Below are 25,004 nucleotides of genomic sequence, written 5' to 3' on the forward strand. Positions count from 1 at the left end.
TATTATTCCTTTAGATGATACTTTAGGATCTTAGTTTATCTTAGGTTGCAATTATCAATATAAACTATCATTTCATTGCAAATATTCAGTTGTTTTTGCCTCAATCTGATTTGTTAGACCATGTAACGTATCACCTATATTAGGATGATTATAACAAATGCAAATTTAAACTCTAGAGTGAAATTAGTAATTAATTAAATACTTCCTAAGCCTCTGTAAAAACCTGTAGAATACACTTTCAAAGGTATGCTTCTCCATGAAGAAATGATCACAGTGAGTCAGAAATGGTTTTAGCACTTGAGAAGGAAGACATGATACAAATACACTGGCATATGCTTCCTGTTTTGGAAACCAATGGTCATAACTTCATACAAGAAATCTTCATAATTGCTGTACTGATGTTATACCATCTCCAGTTATTTAATGGAGTTTAATTTAATCCAGTAAGTAATTAAACTCTATCAATCATTACACTTTATAGAAATTAAGTTATATAATATAACTCATAAATTCATAAAAAAACCCAAACAATTTAGGCCTACCTTGGTAAGTGCATGATCTCTTCATTTACACCAAAATTATGTGTAATTTCCCCCCTCAACAAATAACTAACTGCTTTCAGAACTGTGTTTTTCTAAGCTTATTTTCTGATCACGCCTTAATATCTGATTACAACAATGGTGAATTTCCAGGTAAAGCACACTGTGTTCTTATCATACTGTACTTGGGAAACAAAGTGAGCAAAGAAAACTCATTGAGCCAAATAAACACTCTTTTTTTAAAATTTTTTAATTTTTTCTGTTCGCTACAATTTAGATTTATTTATTTATTTTTAGTTCTCAGATGGCTTTTCTTTTTAAAAAAATTTTTATCATTATTTTTTTATATCTTTATTGGAGTATAATTGCTTTACAATGTTGTTAGTTTCTGTTGTACAACAAAGTGAATAAGCTATAAGTATACATATATCCCCATATCCCCTCCCTCTTGAGCCTCCCTCCCATCCTCCCTATCCCACCCTTTTAGGTCGTCACAAAGCATCTAGCTGATCTCTTTGTGCTATGCAGCAGCTTTCCACTAGCCAATCATTTTACATTTGGTAATGTATATATGTCAATGCTACTCTCTCACGTTGTCCCAGCTTCTCCTTCCCCTTGTCCTCAAGCCCGTTCTCTACGTCTGCGTCTTTATTCCTGCCCTGCCACTAGGTTCATCAGTACTGTTTTTTTTTAAGATCTTTTTTGACCTACCTCCTAGAGTAATGGAAATAAAATAAAAAATAAACAAATGGGACCTAATGAAACTTAAAAGCTTTTGCACAGCAAAGGAAACCATAAATAAGACCAAAAGACAACCCTCAGAATGGGAGAAAATATTTGCAAATGAAGCAACTGACAAAGGATTAATCTGCAAAATATACAAGCAGCTCACACAGCTCAATATCAAAAAAACAAACAACCCAATCCAAAAATGGGTGGAAGACCTAAATGGACATTTCTCCAAAGAAGACATACAGATTGCCAACAAACACATGAAAAGATGCTCAACATCACTAATCATTAGAGAAATGCAAATCAAAACCACAATGAGATATCCCCTCACACTGGTCAGAATGGCCATCATTAAAAAATCTACAAACAATAAATGCTGGAGAAGGTGTGGAGAAAAGGGAACCCTCCTGCACTGTTGGTGGGAATGTAAATTGATATAGCCACCTTGGAGAACAGTATGGAGGTTCCTTATTTTTTATTTTATTTTTAAAATTTATTTATTTTTGCTGTGTTGGGTCTTCGTTTCCGTGCGAGGGCTTTCTCTAGTTGTGGCAAGCGGGGGCCACTCTTCATCGTGGTGCGCGGGCCTCTCACTACCGTGGCCTCTCTTGTTGGGGAGCACAGGCTCCAGACGTGTAGGCTCAGTAGTTGTGGCGCACGGGCCCAGCCGCTCCGTGGCATGTGGGATCCTCCCAGACCAGGGTATGAACCCGTGTCCCCTGCATTAGCAGGCAGACTCTCGACCACTGCGTCACCAGGGAAGCCCTGGAGGTTCCTTAAAAAACTAAAAATAGAACTACCATATGACCCAGCAATCCCAATACTGGGCATATACCCTGAGAAAACCATAATTCAAAAAGATACATGTACCACTATGTTCATTGCAGCACTATTTACAATTGCCAGGACATGGAAGCAACCTATGTGTCCATCGAGAGATGAATGGATAAAGAAGATGTGGCAGATATATACAATGGAATATTACTCAGCCATGAAAAGGAATGAAATTGAGTCATTTGTAATGAGGTGGATGGACCTAGAGTCTGTCATACAGAGTGAAGTAAGTCAGAAAGAGAAAAACAAATACCATGTGCTAATGCACATATAGGGAATCTAAAAAAACACTCTTTTTAAAGATGTGTAGTGTCTATATACCCAGTTTTCTATTGTTTAGTCCCATAATGTTTTTTAGTTAGCTGAGTTAGTAATTATAATAAGTAAAATAAACCTTTTCAATGTCAATGGCACATTTGCACAACAAATATTCATTGACTAATCCTATATGAAAAGCATTCATTTAATTATCTCACTGTCGTTACCCTTAAATAATCACCTCCTTCTCTGATTTCCTTCTGAACTTTGCTCAAAGCTGTATTATGTTCATTGAAGCATTCTGACTTGTATTACAATTCATAGTTACCCTATTAGATTATATTTATTTACCTATTCCTTCATGAATTCATTGAAACAAATTTTGAGCTTATATGATGTGGCTGCTAGTTTATAAAAATAAAAAGATATTTTCCCATCTCCTAAGGAACTCACACACAGTTTTTCTCTGTACTACAGCCTCACTACTCAGTGTGGTCCCAAGACCAGCAGAATCAGCAACACCTGGGACCTTGTATAATTTAAATAAAAAAAATTGTGGTAAATCCTGTTCCATTGATTTAAATATCTGTTTTTATGCCAGTACCATAATGTTTTGATTACTGTAGCTTTGTAGTATAGTCTGAAGTCAGGGAGCATGATTTCTCCGGCTCCATTCTTCTTTTTCAAGATTATTTTGGCTCTTCAAGGTCTTTTGTGTTTCCATAGAAATTTCAAAAACTTTTTTTCTGATACTGTGAAAAATGCCATTAGTAATTTGATAGGGGTTGCATTGCATCTGTAGATTGCTTTCGGCAGTATGGTCATTTTAACAATGTTGATTCTTCTTTTTTTTTTTTTTCTATTTTTTTTATTAGTTTCTGCTTTATAACAAAGTGAATCAGTCATACATATGCATCTGTTCCCACATCCCCTCCCCAATGTTGATTCTTCTAATCCAAGAATACGGAATATCCTTCCATCTGTTTGTGTCATCTTTGATTTCTTTCATCAGCATCTATAGTTTTCAGGTCTTTTGCTTCCTTAGGTAGGTTTATTCCTAGGTATTTTATTTTTTTTTATGTGATGGCAAATTGGATTGTTTTCTTAATTTCTTTCTTTTTTTAAATTGAAGTATAGTTGATTTACAATGCTGTGTTAGTTTCAGGTGTATAGCAAAGTGTGTACAGTTATACACACATATATATTAGACTCTTTTCCCTTGTAGGTTATTACAAAATATTGAGTAGAGTTCCCTCTCCTATACAGTAGGTCCTTGTTGGTTAACTATTTTATATATAGTAGTGTGTATATGTTAATCCCCAACTCCTAATTTATCCCTCCCCCACCCTTTCCCTTTGGTAACCATAAGTTTGTTTTCTGTCTGTGGGTCTATTTCTGTTTTGTATATAAGTTCATTTGTATCATTTTTTAAGATTCCACATATAAATTATATATTTCTCTGTCTGACTTACTTCACTTACTATGGTAACCCCTAGGTCCATCCATGTTGCTGCAAATTGCATTATTTCATTCTTTTTTATGGCTGAGTAATATTCCAGTGTATAAGATGTGATATACTTAATTTTTCTTTCTGATCTTTTGTTGTTTGTGTATAAAAATGCAACAGATTTCTGTGTATTAATTTTGTATCCTGAAACTTTACCAAATTCGTTGATGACTGTAGTATCAATAGTTTTCTGGTAGTATTTTAGGATTTTCTATGTATGGTGTCATATCATCTGCGAACAGGGACAGTTTTACTTCTTCTTTTCCAATTTTTGATTCCTTTTGTTTCTTTTTCTTCTCTGATTGCTGTGGCTAGGACTTCCAAACCTATGTTGAATAAAAGTGGCCATAATGGGCATGCTTATAGAAAGCCCAGAAATAAACCCACACACTTATGGTCAATTAATCTATGACAAAGGAGGCAAGAACATACAATGGAAAAAAGACAGTATGTTCAATAAGTGGTGCTGGGAAAACTGGCAGCTACATGTAAAGGAATGAAATTAGAACATTCTCTAACACCACATACAAAAATAAACTCAAAATGGATTGAAGACCTAAATGTTAAGACCAGATACTCTAACACTCCTAGAGGAAAACATAGGCAGAACACTCTTTGACATAAATTGCAGCAATATTTTTCTTGGATTCCTCTCCTAGAGTAATGGAAATAAAATCAAAAATAAACAAATGGGACCTAATTAAATGGGAAAGCTTTCGCACAGCAAAGGAAACCATAAACAAAACATACAACCTGTGGTCTGGGAGAAAATATTTGCAAACAATGCTACTGGCAAGGGATTAATTTCCAAAATATACAAACATACAGTTCATACAGCTTAACATAAAAAAACAAACAAACAACCCAATCAAAAAGTGGGCAGGAGACATAAATAGACATTTCTCCAAAGAAGACATACAGATGGCCAATATGCACACAAAAAGATGCTCAATATTGCTAATTATTAGAGAAATGCAAATGAACACTATAATGAGGCATCGCCTCACACCAGTCAGAATAGCCATCATTAAAAAGTCTACAAATAAAAAATGCTGGAGAGGTTATGGAGAAAAAGAAACCCTCCTTCACTGTTGGTGGAAATATAAATTGGTACAGCCACTATGGAGGACAGTATGGTGGTTTTTTAAAAAACTAAATATAGAGCTACCATATGATCCAGCAATCCCTTGCCTGGGCATGTATCCAGAGAAAACCATAATTCAAAAAAATACATGCAATACATTCAATGTTCATTGAAGCACTATTTACAATAGCCAGGACATGGAAGCAACCTAAACGTCCATCAACAGAGCAATGAATAAAGAAGATGTGGTAGATATATACAGTGGAATATTACTCAGCCATAAAAAGCAACGAAATTGGGTCATTTGTAGAGACGTGGATGGACCTAGAGACTGTCATTACAGAGTGAAGTAAGTCAGAAAGAGAAAAGCAAATATCATGTATTAATGCATATATGTGGAATCTTGAAAAATGGTATAGATGATCTTATTTGCAAAGCAGAAGTAGAGATACAGGCGGAGAGAACAAATATATGGATATCAAGGGGGAAAGGGGGGGTGCGAGGAATTGGGAGATTGGGATTGACATATATACACTACTGATACTATGTATAAAATAGGTAACTAATGAGAACCTACTGTATAGCACAGGGAACTGTACTCGATGCTCTGTAGTGACCTAAATGGGAAGGAAATCCAAAAAAGAGGGGATACATGTATACATATAGCTGATTCACTTTGCTGCAGTAGAAACTAACACAACATTGTAAAGCAACTATAGTCCAATAAAAATGAAAAGAAAACAAGCTCCAATTGTTTACATATCCTCTAATATTTATACTTTGTCTTACTGCATATCCTCAAATGCTGTTATCTTCTTCCCTCCACATGTCTACCTAGATTGCAGAGTTGAGAATTATATATAAGACCTCCAAAATTATATATATCTGATGTGATGGTTTATTTTATGTGTCAGTTTGGCTAGGCAATGGCACCCAGTTTTTTTATTAAACACCAATCTAAAGGATGTTGTGAAGGTATTTTTTTAGTTGTGATTGACATTTAAGTTAGTAGATTTTGAGTACAGCAGATTACCCTTCATAACATGGGTGGGCATCATCTAATCTGTTAAAGCCCTAAGAGAGAAGACTGAGGTCCTCTAAAAAGGAAATAATTCTACTTCAAGGACTGTCTTCAGACTCAAAATATCAACTTCTTGCTAGAATTTCTAGCCTCCTAGATTGCCCTGAGGATTTTGGGCTTGCCAGCCACCACATTCATGTGAGCCAATTTCTAAAAATCAGTGCTCCCCATTTCCAATCTCTCTCTCTCTAGATAGGCAGATACAGATAGATATAGATATAGACAAAACAAATAGGTTTTTCTGGAGAATCCTGACTATCACACCCAACAAGACAGGAAGTTATGTGATGAATAGTACATAGAGTGACTATTCCAGCATCTACAAAGAACATTATGACCTAAATGGTTTTACCACACAGATGAGAAGGGCCCTGAAGTTAGTCTTTGGAGGGTGGTTAAGATGTCAATAAATGGAGATTTGTGGAGGAGGAACAAGAACATAATTTCAGGAATGCAAAGGTGAATTATTTCACAATAGAGGCATGAGACCGGTCTGGTTAGAATGAACAGTTCATGCCAAAATCAAGAAAGAGATAAGGTAGATAAGATTGTAGAAGGCACTGCACAATTTTTCAGGCAACTATTATAATTTTCTGAGAATGAGAGTGACAGGGCTATTGATATTTGATACATTTAATCTGATGTCAAGCGTTGACTGTAGGGACTTGGGAAAAGACAAGATTCAGGTAGACCCATTATAGTGTAGTTTTATAGCAGTAAGAAAGTCATATTTGAGAGATATTTTTAAGGAAAGGTTGACAAGATGCAGATTCAGAGGACAAGAAAGAAGGAATCAAAAATAAAAGTTCAATGACTAAACTTCAGAAACTGGGAATAAAAGAGTAGGAAAGATGGAAATGGGGAAGTGAGGAGAGGAAGCTGGTTTGGGGGAAAAAGTGACATTCTGTTTAAAAATGAAAGTTTGGGTTTATATTAGAGTGTCCAAGTGAACAAATCTGCCATACAGATGGAAATGTGGCACTGATAATTAGGAAAATTGCCAAGCTAGATATATACTTGTAATAGTCATCTGCAGAGAAGGAATAATTAAAATTTTGAGAATAAACTTGCTTTAATACTCTGACAGTGTTATATAAAAGCACAGGTGAAGTGGTGTAGTAGAGATGTCAAGAGTTTTGCTTCTAGGGCGGTGTTGTCCAACAAAAGTTTCTGCAAAAATGGAGATATTCTCTACATTGTGCAAGATGGTACTCACTAGGCATGTGTAGCTATTGAGCACTTGTAATGTGGCTGTTAAGGGAAATGAATTTCTAGTTTTATATAATTTAATTAATTTAAATTTAAAAAGCCACACATGGCTAGTCACTATCATATTTGAAAGCACATTGCTAGAGTCAAACTACCTAAAGTCAAATTCTGGATTCCCCACACATATAACTTTGGGCAAGCTATTTAATTCTTACTGCAGCACTAAGCACAATGTCTACAACTCAATAATACCTCTCTTCCTTTTTGAATTATGTCACTGCTTGCTTAATTTTGTCAGTTTAGCCATATCAATTACCACAAGATGTCAGTGTAACATCATGATTTTAAAAAAAGAGATGAAGGCAGAATTAGATATCAAAATGGTGAAGTAGGAGCTTTCTACCATCTTCCATCCAAAAAACACTGATTTAGACAATCACTCACAGACAATAGTGCCTTTGGAGATGTCTGGGGGTAGTCCAGCAGAAAAGCTCCAGTACACTGTTGGAGAAAAAATCTGAGATTGAATGGATTGAAGAGGGTAAGAGGAATAGTTTAACTTTCTCAGCTATGCAGGAGGCCGTTAAAGATACCAATTCCTTTCTTGCCCCATCTAGAACACTGAGGTGTGCTGCATGACTAAGGGACAGGGAGTGGCTGGGATAATAGCAGTCAGAGCTCAGAATGGAACATATCGAAGGGATGCAGATCCTACTAGCCATATGGAAGGCTCCATCAAGAAGCCAGCTCTTAAGCTGCTTGAGATGCCTTGCCTACAGATCTACCCAATTGGCCCATGGGTACCCCCAACATTCTGCATGCCTCACCCACACTCAACTACCTCCCAACCCTGTGGCTGTCTCCCTGTGTACACCCCTGAGGATGGTGGAAGCAAGGCTTTGCAAATAGCTAGTGAGCATGTATGCACATGTGTAGAAAGCTGACCCAAGTTTACAGGACTGGGAAAAAGCACACAAAACTGAGAAATGCCCTAGGAAAATAAAGAAAATGAGAAGCTGTCAGAACCTGGTCTGGCTTTGCAGGATCAAGAGAAGGCATACAGTCTTAAGAATTTCCCTCCAAGAGGGAGTAAGAAGTGTGGAGTAGACATACCGACAGAAAAGGTCTAAGAAAACCTCAGAATTCCTAACAGGGCTGATGGAGTATATTTCTCTCCTGAAGTCAGTCAGTAAAGACTAGAAGAGGTGGCCGCTTCTTCAAATGCAAAGACAGCAATGTAAGACTTCAAGAAATATAAAAAATCAAGGAAACTGGACACTACCAAAGGAACACAATAATTTTCTAGTAAGTGATCCCAAAGAAATGGAGATCTGAGATTTGCCTGATAAAGAATTCAAAATAACTGTTTTAAGGAAGCTCAGTGAGCTACTAGAAAACAGAAAGACAATTCAACAAAATCAGGGATACAATACTTGAACAAATGAGAAGTATAAAAGAAACAAAAATCATAAAAAGAGAACCAAACTAATTCTGGAGATGAAGAGTGCAATGAATGGAAAACATGAAATAGAAACTGTCAACAGCCTATCAATGAAGAAGAAGGAAGAATCTATGAAGTAGAAGACAGGTCATTTGAAATTACCAGCCAGAGGATAACAAAGAAAAAATGAAAATAAAATGATAAATAAATGAATGAAAAAGAGTGAAGAAGGTGAAGAAGGCTTACATGAACTATAGGATACTATCAAGAGAAATAATCTATGTGTTATTAGAGTCATAGAAGGAGGAGGGAGAAAGGGGTAGAAAGCTTATTTTAAGAAATAATGACTGTGAACTTCCCAAATCTGGGGAGAGATTGGACATTCTAGTTGATGAGGCACATAAGTTTACAAGCAATTTCAACTCAAAATAATCTTCTCCAAGACATATTATGAAAAAATTGTCTAAAATCAAAGACAAAGAGAGAATTTTTAAAGCAGCAAGACAAAAGAAATTCCTCACGTATAAGGCAACCCTCTCATAAGGCTAACAGCAGAGTTTTCAGCAGAAACCTTGCAGGCCAGGAGAAAGTGGGATGATATAGTCAAAGCACTGAAAGAAGAAAACTGCCAACCAAGAATACCTTGGCAAAGCTGTCATTCATAAATGAAGGAGAGATAAAGACTTTCCCAGACAAACAAAAGCTGAGGGAATTCATCACCACAAGACCTGCCTATGCTGACAGGAGTTCTTAAAGTTGAAATAAAAGGACATTAATTAGTAACATGTAAATATATAAAAATATAAAAAACACAGGTAAAGTTAAGTATATAGTCAAATTCAGAATAGTCTAACACTGTAATATGGTGGCACTACTTAACTCTAAGTATAAAGGTTAAAGGACAAAAGTATTAAAATAACCATAGCTACAATAATTAGTTAATGGATATGCAATATAATAAAAATAGTTAAATTATTACATTAAAACATAAAAGGGGGGGAAGGAGTAAAAGGGAAGAGTTTCTAGATGTGATCAAAGTTAGGTTGTTATCAGCTTAAAATAACTGGCAAAAGACGTTTCAAATAACCCTCATGGTAACCAGAGAGTAAAAACCTACAGTAGATACACAATATATAAAGAGAAGGGAATTAAAGCATACCACTATGATAATCATGAATTCACAAAGGAAGCTAGCAAGAGAGGAAGAGAGAAGCAATGGAACTACAAAATAGCCAGAAAACAATAAGATGGCATTAGTAAGTCCTCACCTATCAATAATTACTAAAATGTAAACAGATTAAATTCTCCAATCAAAAGGCATAAAGTGGCTGACAGAATTAAAAAAAACACCAAGACCCAAGTATATGCCTACAAGAGATTCACTTCACCTTTAAGGACACACATAGGTGCAAAGTGAAGGGATGGAAAAAGATATTCCATGCAAATGGAAATCAAGAGAGAATAGGGGTAGCCACATTTATATCAGACAAAATGGACTTTAAGTAAAAATTGTAACAAGAGACAAAGAAGGTAATCATTATATAATGATAAAGAGGTCAATTCATCAAGAGGATATAACAATTATAAATATGTATACACCTGACATTGGAGCACCTAAACATATTAAGCAAATACTAACAGATCTAAAGGGAGAAACAGAGAACAATATAATAATAGTAGGGAACTTCAGTATCTCACTTTCAACAGTGGATAGATAATCCAGACAGAAAATTAATAAGGAGATATTGGACTAGAATTTTACTTTAGACCAAATGAACCTATCAGACATATACAGAACATTCCATCCGACAGCAGCAGAATACACATTATTCTCAAGCATGCACGGAATATTCTCCAGGATATATCATATGTTAGCTCACAAAACAAGTCTTAGCAAATTTAAGAAGATTGAAATACCAAGTATCTTTTTGGACCATAATAGTGTGAAACTAGAAATCAATAACAGAAGAAAACTGGGAAATTCACAAATATGTGGAAATTAAGACAACATACCCCTGAACAAACATTGAATCAAAGAAGAAATCAAAAGGGAAATTTAAAGTCTTGAAAGAAATGAAAATGGAAACACAACATACCAAAATTTATAGGATGCAGCAAAAGTAGTTCTAAGAGAGAAGATTATAATGATAAATGCTTACATTAAGAAAATGAAAAATCTCAAATAAACAACCTAACTGTACACTTCAAGGAACTAGAAAAAGAACAAACTAAGCCTAAAGCTAGTAGAAGGAAGGAAGTAAGAAAGATCAGAATGTAAATAAATGACATTGAGACTAGAAAAACAACAGAAAAAAAGAAACTAAGGGCTGATTTTTTAAAAAGATAAACAAAATTGGGACTTCCCTGGTGGTCCAGTGGTTAAGACTCCACAGTTCCACTGTAGGGGGCATGGGTTTGATCCCCGGTCAGGGAAACTAAGATCCCGCATGCCGTGCAGCGTGGCCAAAAAAATAAATAAATAAACAATAAAGATAAATGAAACTGACAAACCATTAGGTAGACTAAGAAAAAGAGAGAAAATACTCAGATAAATAAAATCAGAAATGAAAGGAGTTATTACAATCAATGACACAAAATACAAAAGATCATAAGAGTCTACTATGAAAAATTACATACCAACAAGCTAGATAACCTAGAACAAATGGATAAATTCCTAGAAAAAGATACAATCTATCAAGATTCATGACAACCAATCAAGAATCATGAAGAAGTAGAAGACCTGAACAGACCAATAATAAGTAAGAATATTCAATCAGTAATCAAAAACCTCCCAAGAAAGAAAAGGCCAGGAACACATGGTTTCCCTGTAAATTTTACCAAGCACTTAGAGAAGAATTAATGCCAATCCTTCTCATACTCTTCCAAAATTTGAAGAGCAGGGAACCCACCCAAACTTATTTTACAAAACCAGCATTACCCTGATACTAAAGCCAGTATGGAGGTTGCTCAAAATATTAAATGTAGAACTGCCATAATGATTCAGCAATTCCACTTTTGGGTAGATATACAGAGGAAATAAAAACAGCGTATTGAAGAGATATCTGCACCTCATGTTTATTGCAGCATTACTCACAATAGCCAAAATATGGAAACAACTTAAGCATTCATGAATGGATGAACGGATAAACAAGATGTGGTATATGTATACAATGGAATATTTTCCTCCATGGAAAAGGAGGAAATCTTGCTATTTTTAACAACATGGATGGACACATTATGCCAAGTGAGATAAGTCAGACAAAGACAAATACTGCATGATCTTACTTATATAGGCATGCCTCGTTTTACTGCATTTAGCTTTATTGCACTTTGCAGATATTGAGTTTTTTACAACTTGAAGTTTTGTTGCAATCTTGTGTTGAGCAAGTCTATCAGTGACATTTTTTTCCAAGAGCATTTGCTCTCTTCATATCTGTGTTTCACTTTTGATAATTCTTGTGATATTTCAAACTTTTTCATTATTATTGTATTTAGTTATGGTGACCTATGATCAGTTATATCTGATCATAGTATTGCAAAAACATTACAACTTGCTGAAGGCCCAGATGATGGTTAGCATTTTTAGTAATAAAGTATTATTTAATTAAGGTATGTACATGTTTTTAAAGACATAATACCATAGCACGTTTAATAGACTGTAGTACCGTGTAAACATAACTTTCATAATTTTGGGGAAACCAAAAATTTGTGTGACTTGCTTTATTGCAGTGGTCTGGAACCAAACCTGCAATATCTCTGAGGTATGCTGTATGTGAAATCTAAAAAAGCTAATTCACAGAAACAGAGTAGTATGGCTATTTCCAGGGGCTGGGAAGTGGGAGAAATGGGGAGGTGGAGATGATAGCCAAAGGGTACAAATTTGTGGTTAGAAGATAAATAAATTCTGAAGATCTAATGCAGAGTAGTGTGACAATAGTCAACAATCATGTATTATATGCTTTAAAGTTGCTAAGAGATTAGATCTTAAATGTTCTCACACAAAATGAAATTATAATTATGTGATGTGCTAGAGGTGTTAGGTAATGCTACAGTGGTAATCATATTGCAATATAAAGGTATCAAATCAACATGTTGTACACCTTAAACTTACACAATATTGTATGTCAATTATATCTCAATTAAAAAAAGATAAGAGTTAACTAAGTAAGAAATTTGACTGAATGTTAAAAGAAGAGAAGGTACTTTAGCTAGATAGATTTAGGAAAACTATTAAAAACAATTATTACATTATTTTAAAGATAGAGTACAATAGAAATAAAATGGTATTATTCTTTTAATCTTTATAGGATTACTGGATAATAACATTCATCCTAATACTAAACAATGTCACCAATATAAGATATATTTTTTAACTTTTAAAATATATTTGAGCCATGAGTTCTTTCAGGAAAAAAAGCCCCACTTAAAATTCTTCATAACTTATGAGAAAGAATTAAGAGCAGAATATCAGTTTCCCATCTCAAATATTCCTGAGGGTGAAAAAGCTCCAAAGTCATATACAATTTTCAGATCTAACAAAGAATATAAAAACTATGGAGAAGAGGAAAAAAAAGTATTGTGGGAAAATATCTTTGTCTTTTACTTAGAAAAATATCTACTCAGTAAGGCAGATGTGCTCTGTAATAAGTGTAGGAGCTGTTAGCAGCTGACAGTGTTTGGAAAATTATGGTTCTTCACTGTCGTGTTAGACTTTTATATTTTCACTGCTATAGTCAATAAAAGTTGTTTAGAGTTATTCTTTTATACTGGAAGTTTGATATTTGATATTCAGCAAAATATCAACTTTATGACAACCTTTGGCATTGGTACAAAGTATAAATATTATGTGTGTATATATACAGATATATATTCAAAACACTTCTAATATTATGGGAGCATAACACAGTAGGAACTTTTGTGAGAAAATTCCCTTGTGAGAAAGTTCCTTTTAGTGACACCATGGTCACTTAATGGCCTGCAGTATCAACCAAATTCTCAGTAGGCTTTGCTTACCACATTTCCTCTGAATTCTAACCCTTGTTCCTCTAAAATCCATGGGAATAGATTGGTCAGTTTACTTTGGTTTGAGCCTAAATGAATGCTTTAAAGTGACTCTTTAAAGAAACGCATTAAAAAATCCTCCCACTCTGGAAGTGTTTTGCCAAGACTAACTCAAAGCCACAAAAGATTTAGGGTTGGTTCCAAACTGGAACCTGTAAGAACTGTGTGGGCCTTTAATTCAGCAAAAACTCCATGTTTAACAGAAACTCAGAATATTAAACATCAGAGTATAAGGTAATTTTCCAGATCCCAAAGCATTTGGTATAAAGCCATGGAACGCTACGAGGGAATTCTCTAAGTGTAAGTCTTTCTTTTGAGTGAAATGAAAGGATCACAGTGATCCCTGGAGAAGAGACAAGGTCTTGGACAGGGCAGAAATCTGACCCTGCCATGGAGTCATTTTGTGATCTGGGCCTAGTTACATAGTTTCCTCATGTTTACTCTGTTTCCTAATAAAGTAAGTGGTTATAATACTGACTAAAAATTCGTCCATTAGCTATCTCTTCACATTAATAAAAAATTTATTGCTTTACTCTTTGTTAGCAACAGTAATAACAGTTCCTATACATTAGCAGTACCTGTAGCATGTGTGGGTGGGTGGTTTCTTATATACTAGCTCTATTCTGAGCACTACTCTGTTATACACTGTACAAAATATTTTATGGAGGTGTCAATAAATATTAGATATTATTATTGCTATTATGAAAATTATCTTATTTAATCATTGCTTTATTAGTCTCATTTTTATAAGAAGCTATTGAGGCTTAGAAGACTTAAATAACATTGTCAAGTTAACACAACTACTAAAGTGGCAGAGCCAAATTTGTCTACTCCAAAACCTATGCTCTTAACCACTACTACTCTGCCATTCTACAGATTTGAAATTCACCTTGAGCTCTGAAGTTTTAAGAAGCATTCGGGGGCACACTAATTCCTTGGCTTCAAAAGGCAAAAGACACTCCTACTCTCTCAACCACTTCGAGGCTCATTTTTTCCCACGGAGTCTATGATCAAATGATCGTGGCAGTAGACTAAGATTAAACCTCATTTTAAAACTGGAACAATCATCTGTACCCTCTACCTCACATGCACATTGTGAGGATATAATTAAATGATGTGTTTGAAAGAGCTCTGGAAACCATACAACAATTTCTTTACAAATGTATAAAACATCAATTGGTTGTATTGTCTCCACTCCTATCCTTGTTCTTTGCTGGGTACTGGGTTAAATGCATTATATACAAATGCTCCTTTAATCCTCATCACAATTTTGTGAAGTGGCATTATAATTCCATTTTAAAAAATGAGGAAGCAGGGCTTCCCTGGTGGCGCAGTGGTTGAGAGTCCGCCTGCCGATGCAGGGGACACGGGTTCGTGCCCCGATCCCGGAAGATCCCACATGCCGCGGAGCGGCTGGGCCTGGGAGCCATGGCCGCGGAGCCTGTGTGTCCGGAGCCTGTGCTCCGCAACGGGAGAGGCCACAGCAGTGAGAGGCCCGCATACAGCAAAAAAAAAAAAAAATGAGGAAGCAGATTCAAAGTGTTTAACTTGGTCTGACTTGGATAGTCAGTAAGTGACAGAGCTGGAAATTTTACCCATTTATGTCTGGATCAGATGAGGTGGTATCAGTAACATATCTATATCTAGGTATCTAGATCTACCTACCTATAAATGTATATATACTATATACATGAACTTAATATTATCAACTGGATGTTTAGAGAGAAGCTGCTACTAGGAGATACTAGAACCCAAAAGCTGGCAGATGACTGCATACATGGCTCAACAATGAGTCTTCCAAAGCAGGCAAAGCAGGCTAGTGGTTTCCCTGTGATTATTATATTGTGATTCTTGGAACACCTGTGTCAGGATACAGACTTCTTGATAAAAATGCAGATTCTTGACCCCCTCTTCAGACTTTTGAATTAGAATCTCTGGAGAGTATGGCCCATGAATACACATTTTTAACAAGCTCTACAAATGATTTTATTCAAATTAGAGTTTGAGGTCCATTGCATAAAGTAATGGGCACCTGGCTCTACCCCTGGTTGTTTTTATACACAGAATTTTTTTCAAGTTCCTCTTCTAAATGGAGGAAAAATAACTTCTCTGGGACAATGATGTTTTTATTTCATAATATGAATTATGAAAGGTTACATTAATGTGGCTCTTGTGTGTAAAATCTCCCAGCCAGGCAGCCAGGCATTTATAAATATATTTTGTCCACATCCAGGCCATGAACTCCATTCTCATTTAAACATCAACTAAAAGAAAATGCATGATTTGTTGCAAGATTAATTTCCTCCAGGGGAGGAAACACTAGCTAGTCACATGTGAGGGTCACTTGCTTCTTAATAGCTCCTTCCTAAATAAATTACAAGATAAACCACCAGTTCTGAATGAACAATTAGGGAAGTTATTAGAAGCAATGCCTTTCCCCTTGAGTTTTGTAAAAATTTCTGAAATCACTTCTAATCTACAAAAGGGAAAATTATTTTTCCTCAGGTGACTCACAGTATTTTATTCATATCAAAAAGGGATTATAGAGATTATTAGAGCACTAATCCAACTCAATAAACTTGGATTATTACTGAGTTTTTCCTAAAGAATATGGAAGTGATTCATTCCAAAATAGTCTCAGTAGGGTTGAATTTTCCTCTCTTGAAGTCTTACTTAAAAAGAAAATGTTTCACAAGGAAACCTCTGAATATTGTAGAAAATATTAGATTAATAATACATTTACTACTAGAAGCTATTTTGCTGAATAGTTAATAGAATTAGGATGTATTTTTAAATGTACCCAGGATTTATTTTAATCAGATATGGTAAGACATATAGACACAGAAATGACTTTCATGAAGGAAGAAGTTCATACCCACAGATCCCTAGAAACATGAAGCATACTGCTCCATCAGTGCCACCCAAGAAAGCAGCAGGGCTGGAAAGCAGGCAGAGGAAGCAGAGGAGACCGTGTGCAAGAGCCTTTACTGTAGTTTCTGTGAAAAAGGCAAGGCAAAGCAGGATAAGCAGGCTTAGAATTGGTTAGTGTGAATAATTTCAGTGGACTCTGGGGTATAGGGGCTGTCTCTAGTTGTCCTGGCACCTTACCTTCCTTGTGGTGATTAGGGTAGGATACTGGCTTGCTCAGCATGTGATAGCCTAATAAAAGAGATGGCTAAAGGTATGGGCTCTGGATTTTATATGGCTTGCATATAAAAGGAGTACTCCAGGATGAATTGTCTGCTATCTCTAGGAATTAGCTAACCATAGGAGGGGTAGTCCCTCTAGGGTCAATAAGGCCCCAAGATGTCAAAGCATCAGAAAATAAAGAAAATAAAAAAACATGACTAACACAGAACATGACTAACTAACACAGAAGTTCTTGTGCTATTGCTATAAAACAAGACAAATTCTTGTATTCATATATTAGATGTACTTGTAGCATATGTGGGTGGGTTGTTTTCTATATACTAACTCTATTCTGAGGTAATGTGTTAATGTACTACTACTTCTCCAGGAGTTATAGGGCACTTTTTAAAAACAATAGCTTTAAATTCTTCATAGACTGAGTATTATAGTGACATTTTAAATTTAGAGCAAGAAAAACGTTAAACTTTACAGCAACATTTGGCATCCAGGTCCATCTGTTCTGAAATTCTGTGTGTGACCAAAGAAGTAATAATTGGAGCAGCAAAGAATTGAATATAATGAGTTAAGGATGGAGAAGACCTGCTTGAGAAACTTGTAAATCTAAGGAACGGCTACATCTCAACAGCTGCCACTATAGGCATGAAGGTGAGGGGAGGAGCTAAGATTCGGTTAGTTTCTTGATGAAAGGGATACTTTCTCACACAGAGCTAATGCTATCTAAAGAATCTCTGAGAAAAGTGGAACTGGGTAAAGGGCTCAGGCGTGGAGTATATCAGAATGTAGACAAAAGGGACAGGAGGGGAGAGTCCGAGAAGCTTAGAAGAAAGGCTCTTTGAGCACGGCATTCCTCCATTTTCCAAACGTCCTCGTCTGGTCAGAAAGGTGGTTTTCCTTTTACCTTTCTGGAACACCTACGACAGATTTTATGTTTCTTAGAAGTCTGGCTTCTAGTACCATAGGAACTTCTGTAGGTGACCGAAAGGCCTCAACATCAAAGGCAACAATGGCATGGCATGAATTGTTTTAGCACTGGTAGTCTGAACAAGGTTACCTACCTGGTTTACTTTGCAAATTTTATGTGTTAAAAGTTGAACATTCCTGACTAGAGCATATTAGTTAGGACTCTAGGTTACAAGTGACAGAAATCCAGGGCCAAATAGTTTAAGCAAAAAACAAAGTCTTTGGGTTTCCTGGGACTAGGGACTAGTTTATTTTCCCCAAGTCTCACCCTACGAGTAGATATGAGTCTGGTGGGCCAAAGCACTTGTGTTAGAAACCCCAAGGTGCTCACTGGATTAGGATGATCTTGCCTGTAGGTTTTCCTGGGTGGGAACAAAGAGGCAGAATTCTGAAAGGTGTTTTTTTTTTTTTTTTTTTTTTTTTTTTTAAGTTATAGGGAATAAAGTTTATTTTGGCAGAGAGTGTTAAAATTAAAGTTGCATACATTAGTAACATAACTCAACATCCTTAATTTGGTATGTGTGACACATTTTCTTGCTTTCCTGTGTTCTGCTAAATCACCATAACCTAAACTGCTTTATAAAATTGATGTGCTGAAATTTAATTTTACTGTTTTCACCTATGCTCTGATTCCAAACAAAACTTTTCATAAGCTTCTTCTATCTCTGGGTCCATCTCATCTGGAGAAGAAAAATGGATACTAGGATCATGAAAGTCAACCAGGAAGCACTAATTTTTCTTTCTAAGCTGCCTAATAAATATTTATTGGCCACCTAGTTTGTGTTGCTTATTGAGGGTGTAGTATATAATAAACGAAGGAGAGCCTTTGTCTTCAAGTTGCTCCAAGGCTAGTAAAGACTATATTAGATGTTAAAATGATAAGAATAAATATTCTTCTTGATCTCAGCAAAGAGCCAAAAATGATTATGAGGAAATAACCTCCAACTGGAGGCATGTTCTGAGTGGGGAACAGGATAACATCTCTTGGACAAGTTTGCTGTTCCAATGAAACTTTCTCTCTGGGAATGACCTAAATTTCTCCACTGTTAAAACACCCTGTGTCTATAAGTCTCATAAAGGTCCCTGGATTTTGTAAAGAAAGATACCCTAGCTAGTTTTTTGTTTGCTATCAGATGTTGTTTATTGGCTGATTTAAAAAAAAATCTTAGTTTAAGAAAGCTCACCCATAAGAATCAATGCCATTAAGTCACTATTCTAATTTGGTAACTCAATCAGCACTGCTGGATCCTGTGGGGAGTTTGGAGTGGAAGGTGAAAGAGAGTCATGACCCAAAGACTGGCATGACAGATGTACTCTTTTGTGAGGGATGTGGTGGCTAACAGATGTAGCCATAGGACAAGATGTGCCCTTATCAAATGATGGGCATCAGTAACACGACTTTTCACAACTACCTTAGGAATGCTTAAAATTATTTTTAAGTGACTTTGAGCCATAAAATTGTGAGAGTCACCTCATATCTCTATGCTTTAGCTTGCTCAGCAGCTAAACAAAGGAGCTTCCTGGATGTTACTAAAAACTCTGGGCTCCAAAACTTTATGTATCTAGGGAGGCTTCAGGGATGCAATGGAATATACATTAGTTTGTAGCCAGAAGATGTGGTTTTGACAGTAATTTCCACCTGTTTGTTACATCACTTTAGGCCAGTGGTTCTGAACCGGGGATAATTTTGTGCCGCCCCCCGCCCCTTCCTCCTCCAGAGAACATCTGACAATATCTGAAAACATTTTGTTTTCAATAATTGGGGGTGGTAGTTCATCTAGTAGAATCCATGGTTGCTGCTAAACATCAGGCAATGCATAGGACACAGCCCTGCAACAGAAATGATCCAGACCAATAATACTTCCATTTGGATATACTGATGTAGATAAATCACCTCAATCTTGGCTTCTGCATTTTGTTGAATACTGTTTTTGAGGATAGTAAATGAGATAGTTGTGAAAGCACACAGTAAATGACAAAGTGTGGCAACACCTGTGGTCATCAGTCTGAGTGTTGCCTTCACAGTGACAGTGGCAGAAAGGGAGGTCTGGAAGTGGAGCGGTAGCCTCTGGGACACAGCAATGAGGGGAGATCACTGAGATGTTGCCACCTGGCAAATACTGCTTCCTTGATGATTTTGTTACTCTTTGCTCCCCCTCCTTTTGTGGCCTCTTTGATGGAATTTCCTGGACGACGTATGTGACACTGACATCTGGGTACTACTGTGGCTGAGATCCTGTGCTTTGAAGTTAGGCAGACTTGAATGTGAATCATGCTTTACTGCTTCTGTGTGACTCAACTTTTCTGGCACCCAGATTAATATAGGTATAATATTTCCTACTTCATAAGGCTATCTTGAGGCTTCATGTTAAGCCAGAGCCTGTGATCACAGAATAAATGGGTGCTGTCATTACTGTTATTTCTGCACTCGGTGCTATAGAGTCACTTTAAGTATCTCTCCCATTTACTTTTCCTCTTTACTTTTCTGTCACCCATCTCTTTCCCCAGCTGAGCAAACTTTCATTATGACTTCCTTATGAACAAATCAATACCTGTTCTTCCCTGGTTAACATTAGTCAACTCAATCTGTATTAGATTGAGATACAAAAAATGAAGTTTCTAACAGAAAGTTATATAAGCAATCAATAAAAATTCCCTGCTCCCTGAAAAAAAAGGGGAAGTTATTGACTACAGGTTGCAGAATTTTGTTGTTGAAGAGGATCTATAGCTCAGGTTTTCCTGCCTGGTCTTAAGTCAGAATCTTAGAGGAGCTTTTAAAAATACAATATCTGGAACTCCATCCCAGTCCTGGTGAATCAGAATCTTTGGCATAAGGCCCAGAAGTATGCATTTTCTAAAAGCTCTCTGGGTTCTGAGATGCACGGGAACATTTAAAAAATAGAGACAGTAGGGTTCCACATGAGACTTCCTGTACAGAATCTCTGGAAAAGGATAAAATAACAGACACACACATAAACATATATCCATAGTCTTACTTGATCTTTACCACAATCCTGAGCTTAGGCTGGAGAGGATTGTTACCTGCAGTTTTGGGGTTGAGTCTTAGGACTAAGAGACCATAGGTGATCTGTTTACAGTCACAAAAGACAATATATTTCATTATTTGTTCAAAATATTTGCTGACCTTCCCTACTTTGCCCTTCGCTGGAGCTCTACCCCATGAGAGGAGTATACTTACTGTTCTATTGACATCAGGCTTGGCCCTATAACTTGCTTTGATTGAGGAATGTGAATGCAAGAGGCCCATGCCACTTCCAAGCAGAAGTCTTCAGGCATTTCATTGGTCAATTTATTTTTTCCTTCTGCCACCAGACTACCATGTCCCTGTCAGTGGCTGCTATTTCAGTCAAGTTCACAGAATGAAAAAGACTTGGAATGCAGTTGCAGTCAACCTGCGGTGGTCATTAATGTGAGCACAAAAGAGACCTTTGTTTAACCTTACAGGATTTTGGGATGATAATCCCCACTCTCTACTCCCTTCTCCTATAACGGAAAAAAGAGTGAGAATTTGAGCCCAGGTCTTCTGTCCATGACTTGCTGTTTCTGTTATACTTCTCAGCAGAAGAGAGTTATGTCTGATCTAGGTGGAGAGGGGATTATTTGCTCCCTTTGCTAGGGAGGCAACTGGGGGAAGGTGTGTTTTTGGTATGCTCAGCTGGAATTTAGAATAGAGATCTCAAATTTCTTCCAGCCCAGAAATTCTATTGTTCTTTGACACTCCTGAAGAAACATCACTGTCCATTGTTGCTACTTGGGCTAATACAATTTGTGGGGCTGTATAGTTGAGGCTTAACTGTGGCATTAATCTGGGATTGACAGGGAAATAAATCACCATATATAACATCCCTTATATGGAAAAAAGTTTTCCAAGTTCCAAATAATAGGCAAAAAGGGTAAACTTTTGAAACAAGTTCTTGCTTTACCTTAGGGTTCAGGTAAAGCTCAAATGATATTTTCTAAAAAAAAATACATACATTTAAAAAGGTTGTTATTCACATTTCGCCCACAGGGGGGCCACACAAGTCAGTACTTAATATTTTCTTTTTTTCCAATGTTTCTAATATTTTTTTATTATTTTTTTAACATATTTATTGGCATATAATTGCTTTACAATGTTGTGTTAGTTTCTGCTGTATAACAAAGTGAATCAGCTATACATATGTTCTCATATCTCTTCCCTCTTGCGTCTCCCTCCCTCCCACCCCCCATCCCACCCCTCTAGGTGGTCACAAAGCACCCAGCTGATCTCCCTGTGCTATGCGGCTGCTTCCCACTAGCTATCTGTTTTACATTTGGTAGTGTATATATGTCCATGCCACTCTCTCACTTCATCCCAGCTTACCCTTCCCCCTCCCCGTGTCCTCAAGTCCATTCTCTACGTCTGAGTCTTTATTCCTGTCCTGCGCCTAGGTTCATTAGAACCATTTTTTTTTTAAGATTCCATATAAGTACTTAATGTTTTCTTGTGATAAACCTGTTTACATATTTATTCCTAGTGCTTTTTTCTCCCTCCAGAAATCCAGGTTGTCTCACAATTTATAACTTGAGCTAAAGAGGTTGTTTTTCAAGTTCTTTATATAAAGATAATTTCAATCTGCTTCAGTTCTTCTAAACCCTTCATTACTATTCAAATTTTGATGTCTATGGTAGATTAGAGTTTCTATTTCATTTTCAGAGATTTAAAGTCGTTTTCCCAGACTCATTTTTCTATAGCTGAAGCCTCGAAACCAAGAGAGATGAGGTAATTTTAATCAGAATCAAAATTAGTTACCAATGTTCCTAAATTTAAAAACCAGGATTTTGTTTTTAAAAGATATCAAATTGGAAACATGATGAAAATAATTCTTAGCAAAATGTAAATAATAATAATAGTAGCTATAATTTATTGACTACCTACTCTGGACCAGATTTTTTTGGTACACGATTCTATTTAATTCTCTCCAAAGCAGCTTGGCAAGGTATATGTCATCTTCATTGTTTGGGATGAGCCCCAGAGATGTTAGTTGTCATAACTACCCCATGACTTTAACGGAAAGACCTAGCATTTGATCCCAAGTCCCTCAGAAGCCAAAGTCCACAAGCTTTCCTCTACACCACAGTGCCTCTCCCATTTGGCTTTGAAATGAGTTTCTACTCTGGCTATCGTATTTATCATCTCAAGTTTCTTCCTCAATTACATATTTTACTTCCAAAATAAATATTTATGCACATAAACCTCTATCTCAACAGGAAGCACAGAATTAAAAATCGCATAATCACCATGAAAGCTTCAAGTGATCTTCCTACGGGAAAGGGAAGTTGTGGTTTGCAAGGAGCACATGCAGGGACCCCTTACCAGCAGTTTGTGGGCCACTGGACCACAGGAGAGTGCGGAAAGCACTGGGAAGGCAGAGATCATAAATTTGCATTTGAAGTCCTCCCTTCACGAGCAAGCGTAATTGATAGGAATCATTTGGGTTCATTACTTAATCTATATCGTTCTCCTTATAAATGCAACTATTAAAAAGTCAGAAGAATCCATGCAAACTTTCAACCACTAGATGTCACTGTTGCTTACGAAATGGAATTGCCCACTCAGGTGAACTCTACTGTTCATCAAGAGATTAAACACATGTGGCTCCTGACAAGGATCTTGCGTTTTTCTTGGAAGAGACAAGACACACCTATGTGAATAGTTACAGAGTAGCAAAGGAGTGTGCATTCATTCGTGACTGATTGCAAATAGGAAGGGTAGAGGTAACAGGAGCTGTAAGATCTGAGAGAGAGAAATAAATGTAAACTGGAGTCGCTGTGGAAGTTTCCACAGATGTGTGACTAAGATGATGTTCTAATGATGAGTAAGAGCTGGCCAAAGAGAGCAAGCTGATTCCTACGAGGAGTGACATGAGCACAAGCAAGGAAGTGGAAACAAATATTGACTTCTGGTGAAGGGGAAGATTCCTTTGGGGAAGAGTGGGAGTTGGTTGGTTGTGGAGGAGACAGATTGTATAGAAACAGAAATAACAAAGAGGAGGAATTTATTCTCCTTCCTGAATGTGCCTCTAAAAGTTTCTGAGCAGAAGAATGATGTGACGAACATTTCACTGTAGGAAGATGAACTGTTTGGGTACCGGGGTCAGGTACCAACGAAGGATCACGACTGCTCGAACTGCGTGATTTGAGTTTTCTTCCCCGTGTAATTACTTTATCCCGGTCCTTTCGCCATTTTTCATGTTCCCTTCCCGCCAAATCTCGATCTGGAAAGAGCAGAGATAACCCCTCCCCCCCTTCCCCGCGCCCAACATAAAACTGTCACCTGTCTGTCTTCCTCTAGAGCAGGGGCTTCTGCTTGTCTCGTCCCCAGAGACTTGCCTTCCTCTGCTTGACCATTTCTGACATAATCTGAATTTGTGCTCTGATGTATTCAGCCAGTCAGCTCCCCTTTAGGAAAAAAAAAAAAAAATCAAAGCTAGGCTTTCACCTCAGTGAGAGAAACGTCTGCAAGCAGAGGCGCCTCTATTCCGCTTGTCCTGAACCAAGTGGGCGACAGTTTCAGGGATTTTCTTTTTTGCCCAAACGTCACCTAATAAAGATCTGAGAAATGAGGGGGAAAAGGAAAAAAACAAAACAAAACAAAACAACTTTCAGACTTTCAGCTCCTTTACTTAGGTGCTCTGAGGAGAGTGCAGAGGGCGGCCAGCGAGTGGAGAAGGCGGAGCTTCTTGAGCCCCATGCGGCAACCGGTCGGTTCTCACCTCCTTACGGCCGGCAGGCGGACCTTGCTGGGGTCGAAGCAGACGCGGAGCCATTGGTCTCTCGGACTTTCACAAGCCTCAGTTTCGCGGGCGCCCACTCCGGCATCCTGTCCTCAGGCAGAGAAGCCACGAAATGTGTCGCCAAGGACCAAGATGATGGATAAGCCACAGGGGAAGACGAGCAGCACGTCCCAGAGGGCCACAAACGCTCGCCGCGGTCACCCCGGGAGCCCGGGCTCCTCTCACAGAGGGCGAGTCCTCAACATCCGGGTCCGCCGCCGGCGTCCGCTTTCCCGCCACAGCGAACGGCCGGAAGCGGCCGTCGCAGTCCTGAGGTGGCTGGGTTCCTACTCAGCGGTGTGGACCACTGAAGACCCTGGCAGAGGAGTTCAC

At 37.3% G+C, this 25,004-nt stretch overlaps 1 protein-coding gene across 1 annotated transcript in view; it reads right to left on the reverse strand.

The window, feature by feature from the left end:
• Positions 1-24,589, reverse strand: part of ABCB5 (ATP binding cassette subfamily B member 5) — a 129,569-nt gene extending 104,980 nt beyond the window's left edge. The window contains 3 exon segments of the mRNA XM_060107705.1: positions 23,988-24,113; positions 24,353-24,450; positions 24,522-24,589. Of these exon segments, the coding sequence (XP_059963688.1) occupies positions 23,988-24,113; positions 24,353-24,450; positions 24,522-24,589 (292 nt within the window).
• Between the last annotated feature and the right edge of the window lie 415 nt (positions 24,590-25,004).

The sequence above is a fragment of the Mesoplodon densirostris genome, chromosome 9, assembly GCF_025265405.1.
Source record: "Mesoplodon densirostris isolate mMesDen1 chromosome 9, mMesDen1 primary haplotype, whole genome shotgun sequence".
Taxonomy (NCBI): domain Eukaryota; kingdom Metazoa; phylum Chordata; class Mammalia; order Artiodactyla; family Ziphiidae; genus Mesoplodon; species Mesoplodon densirostris.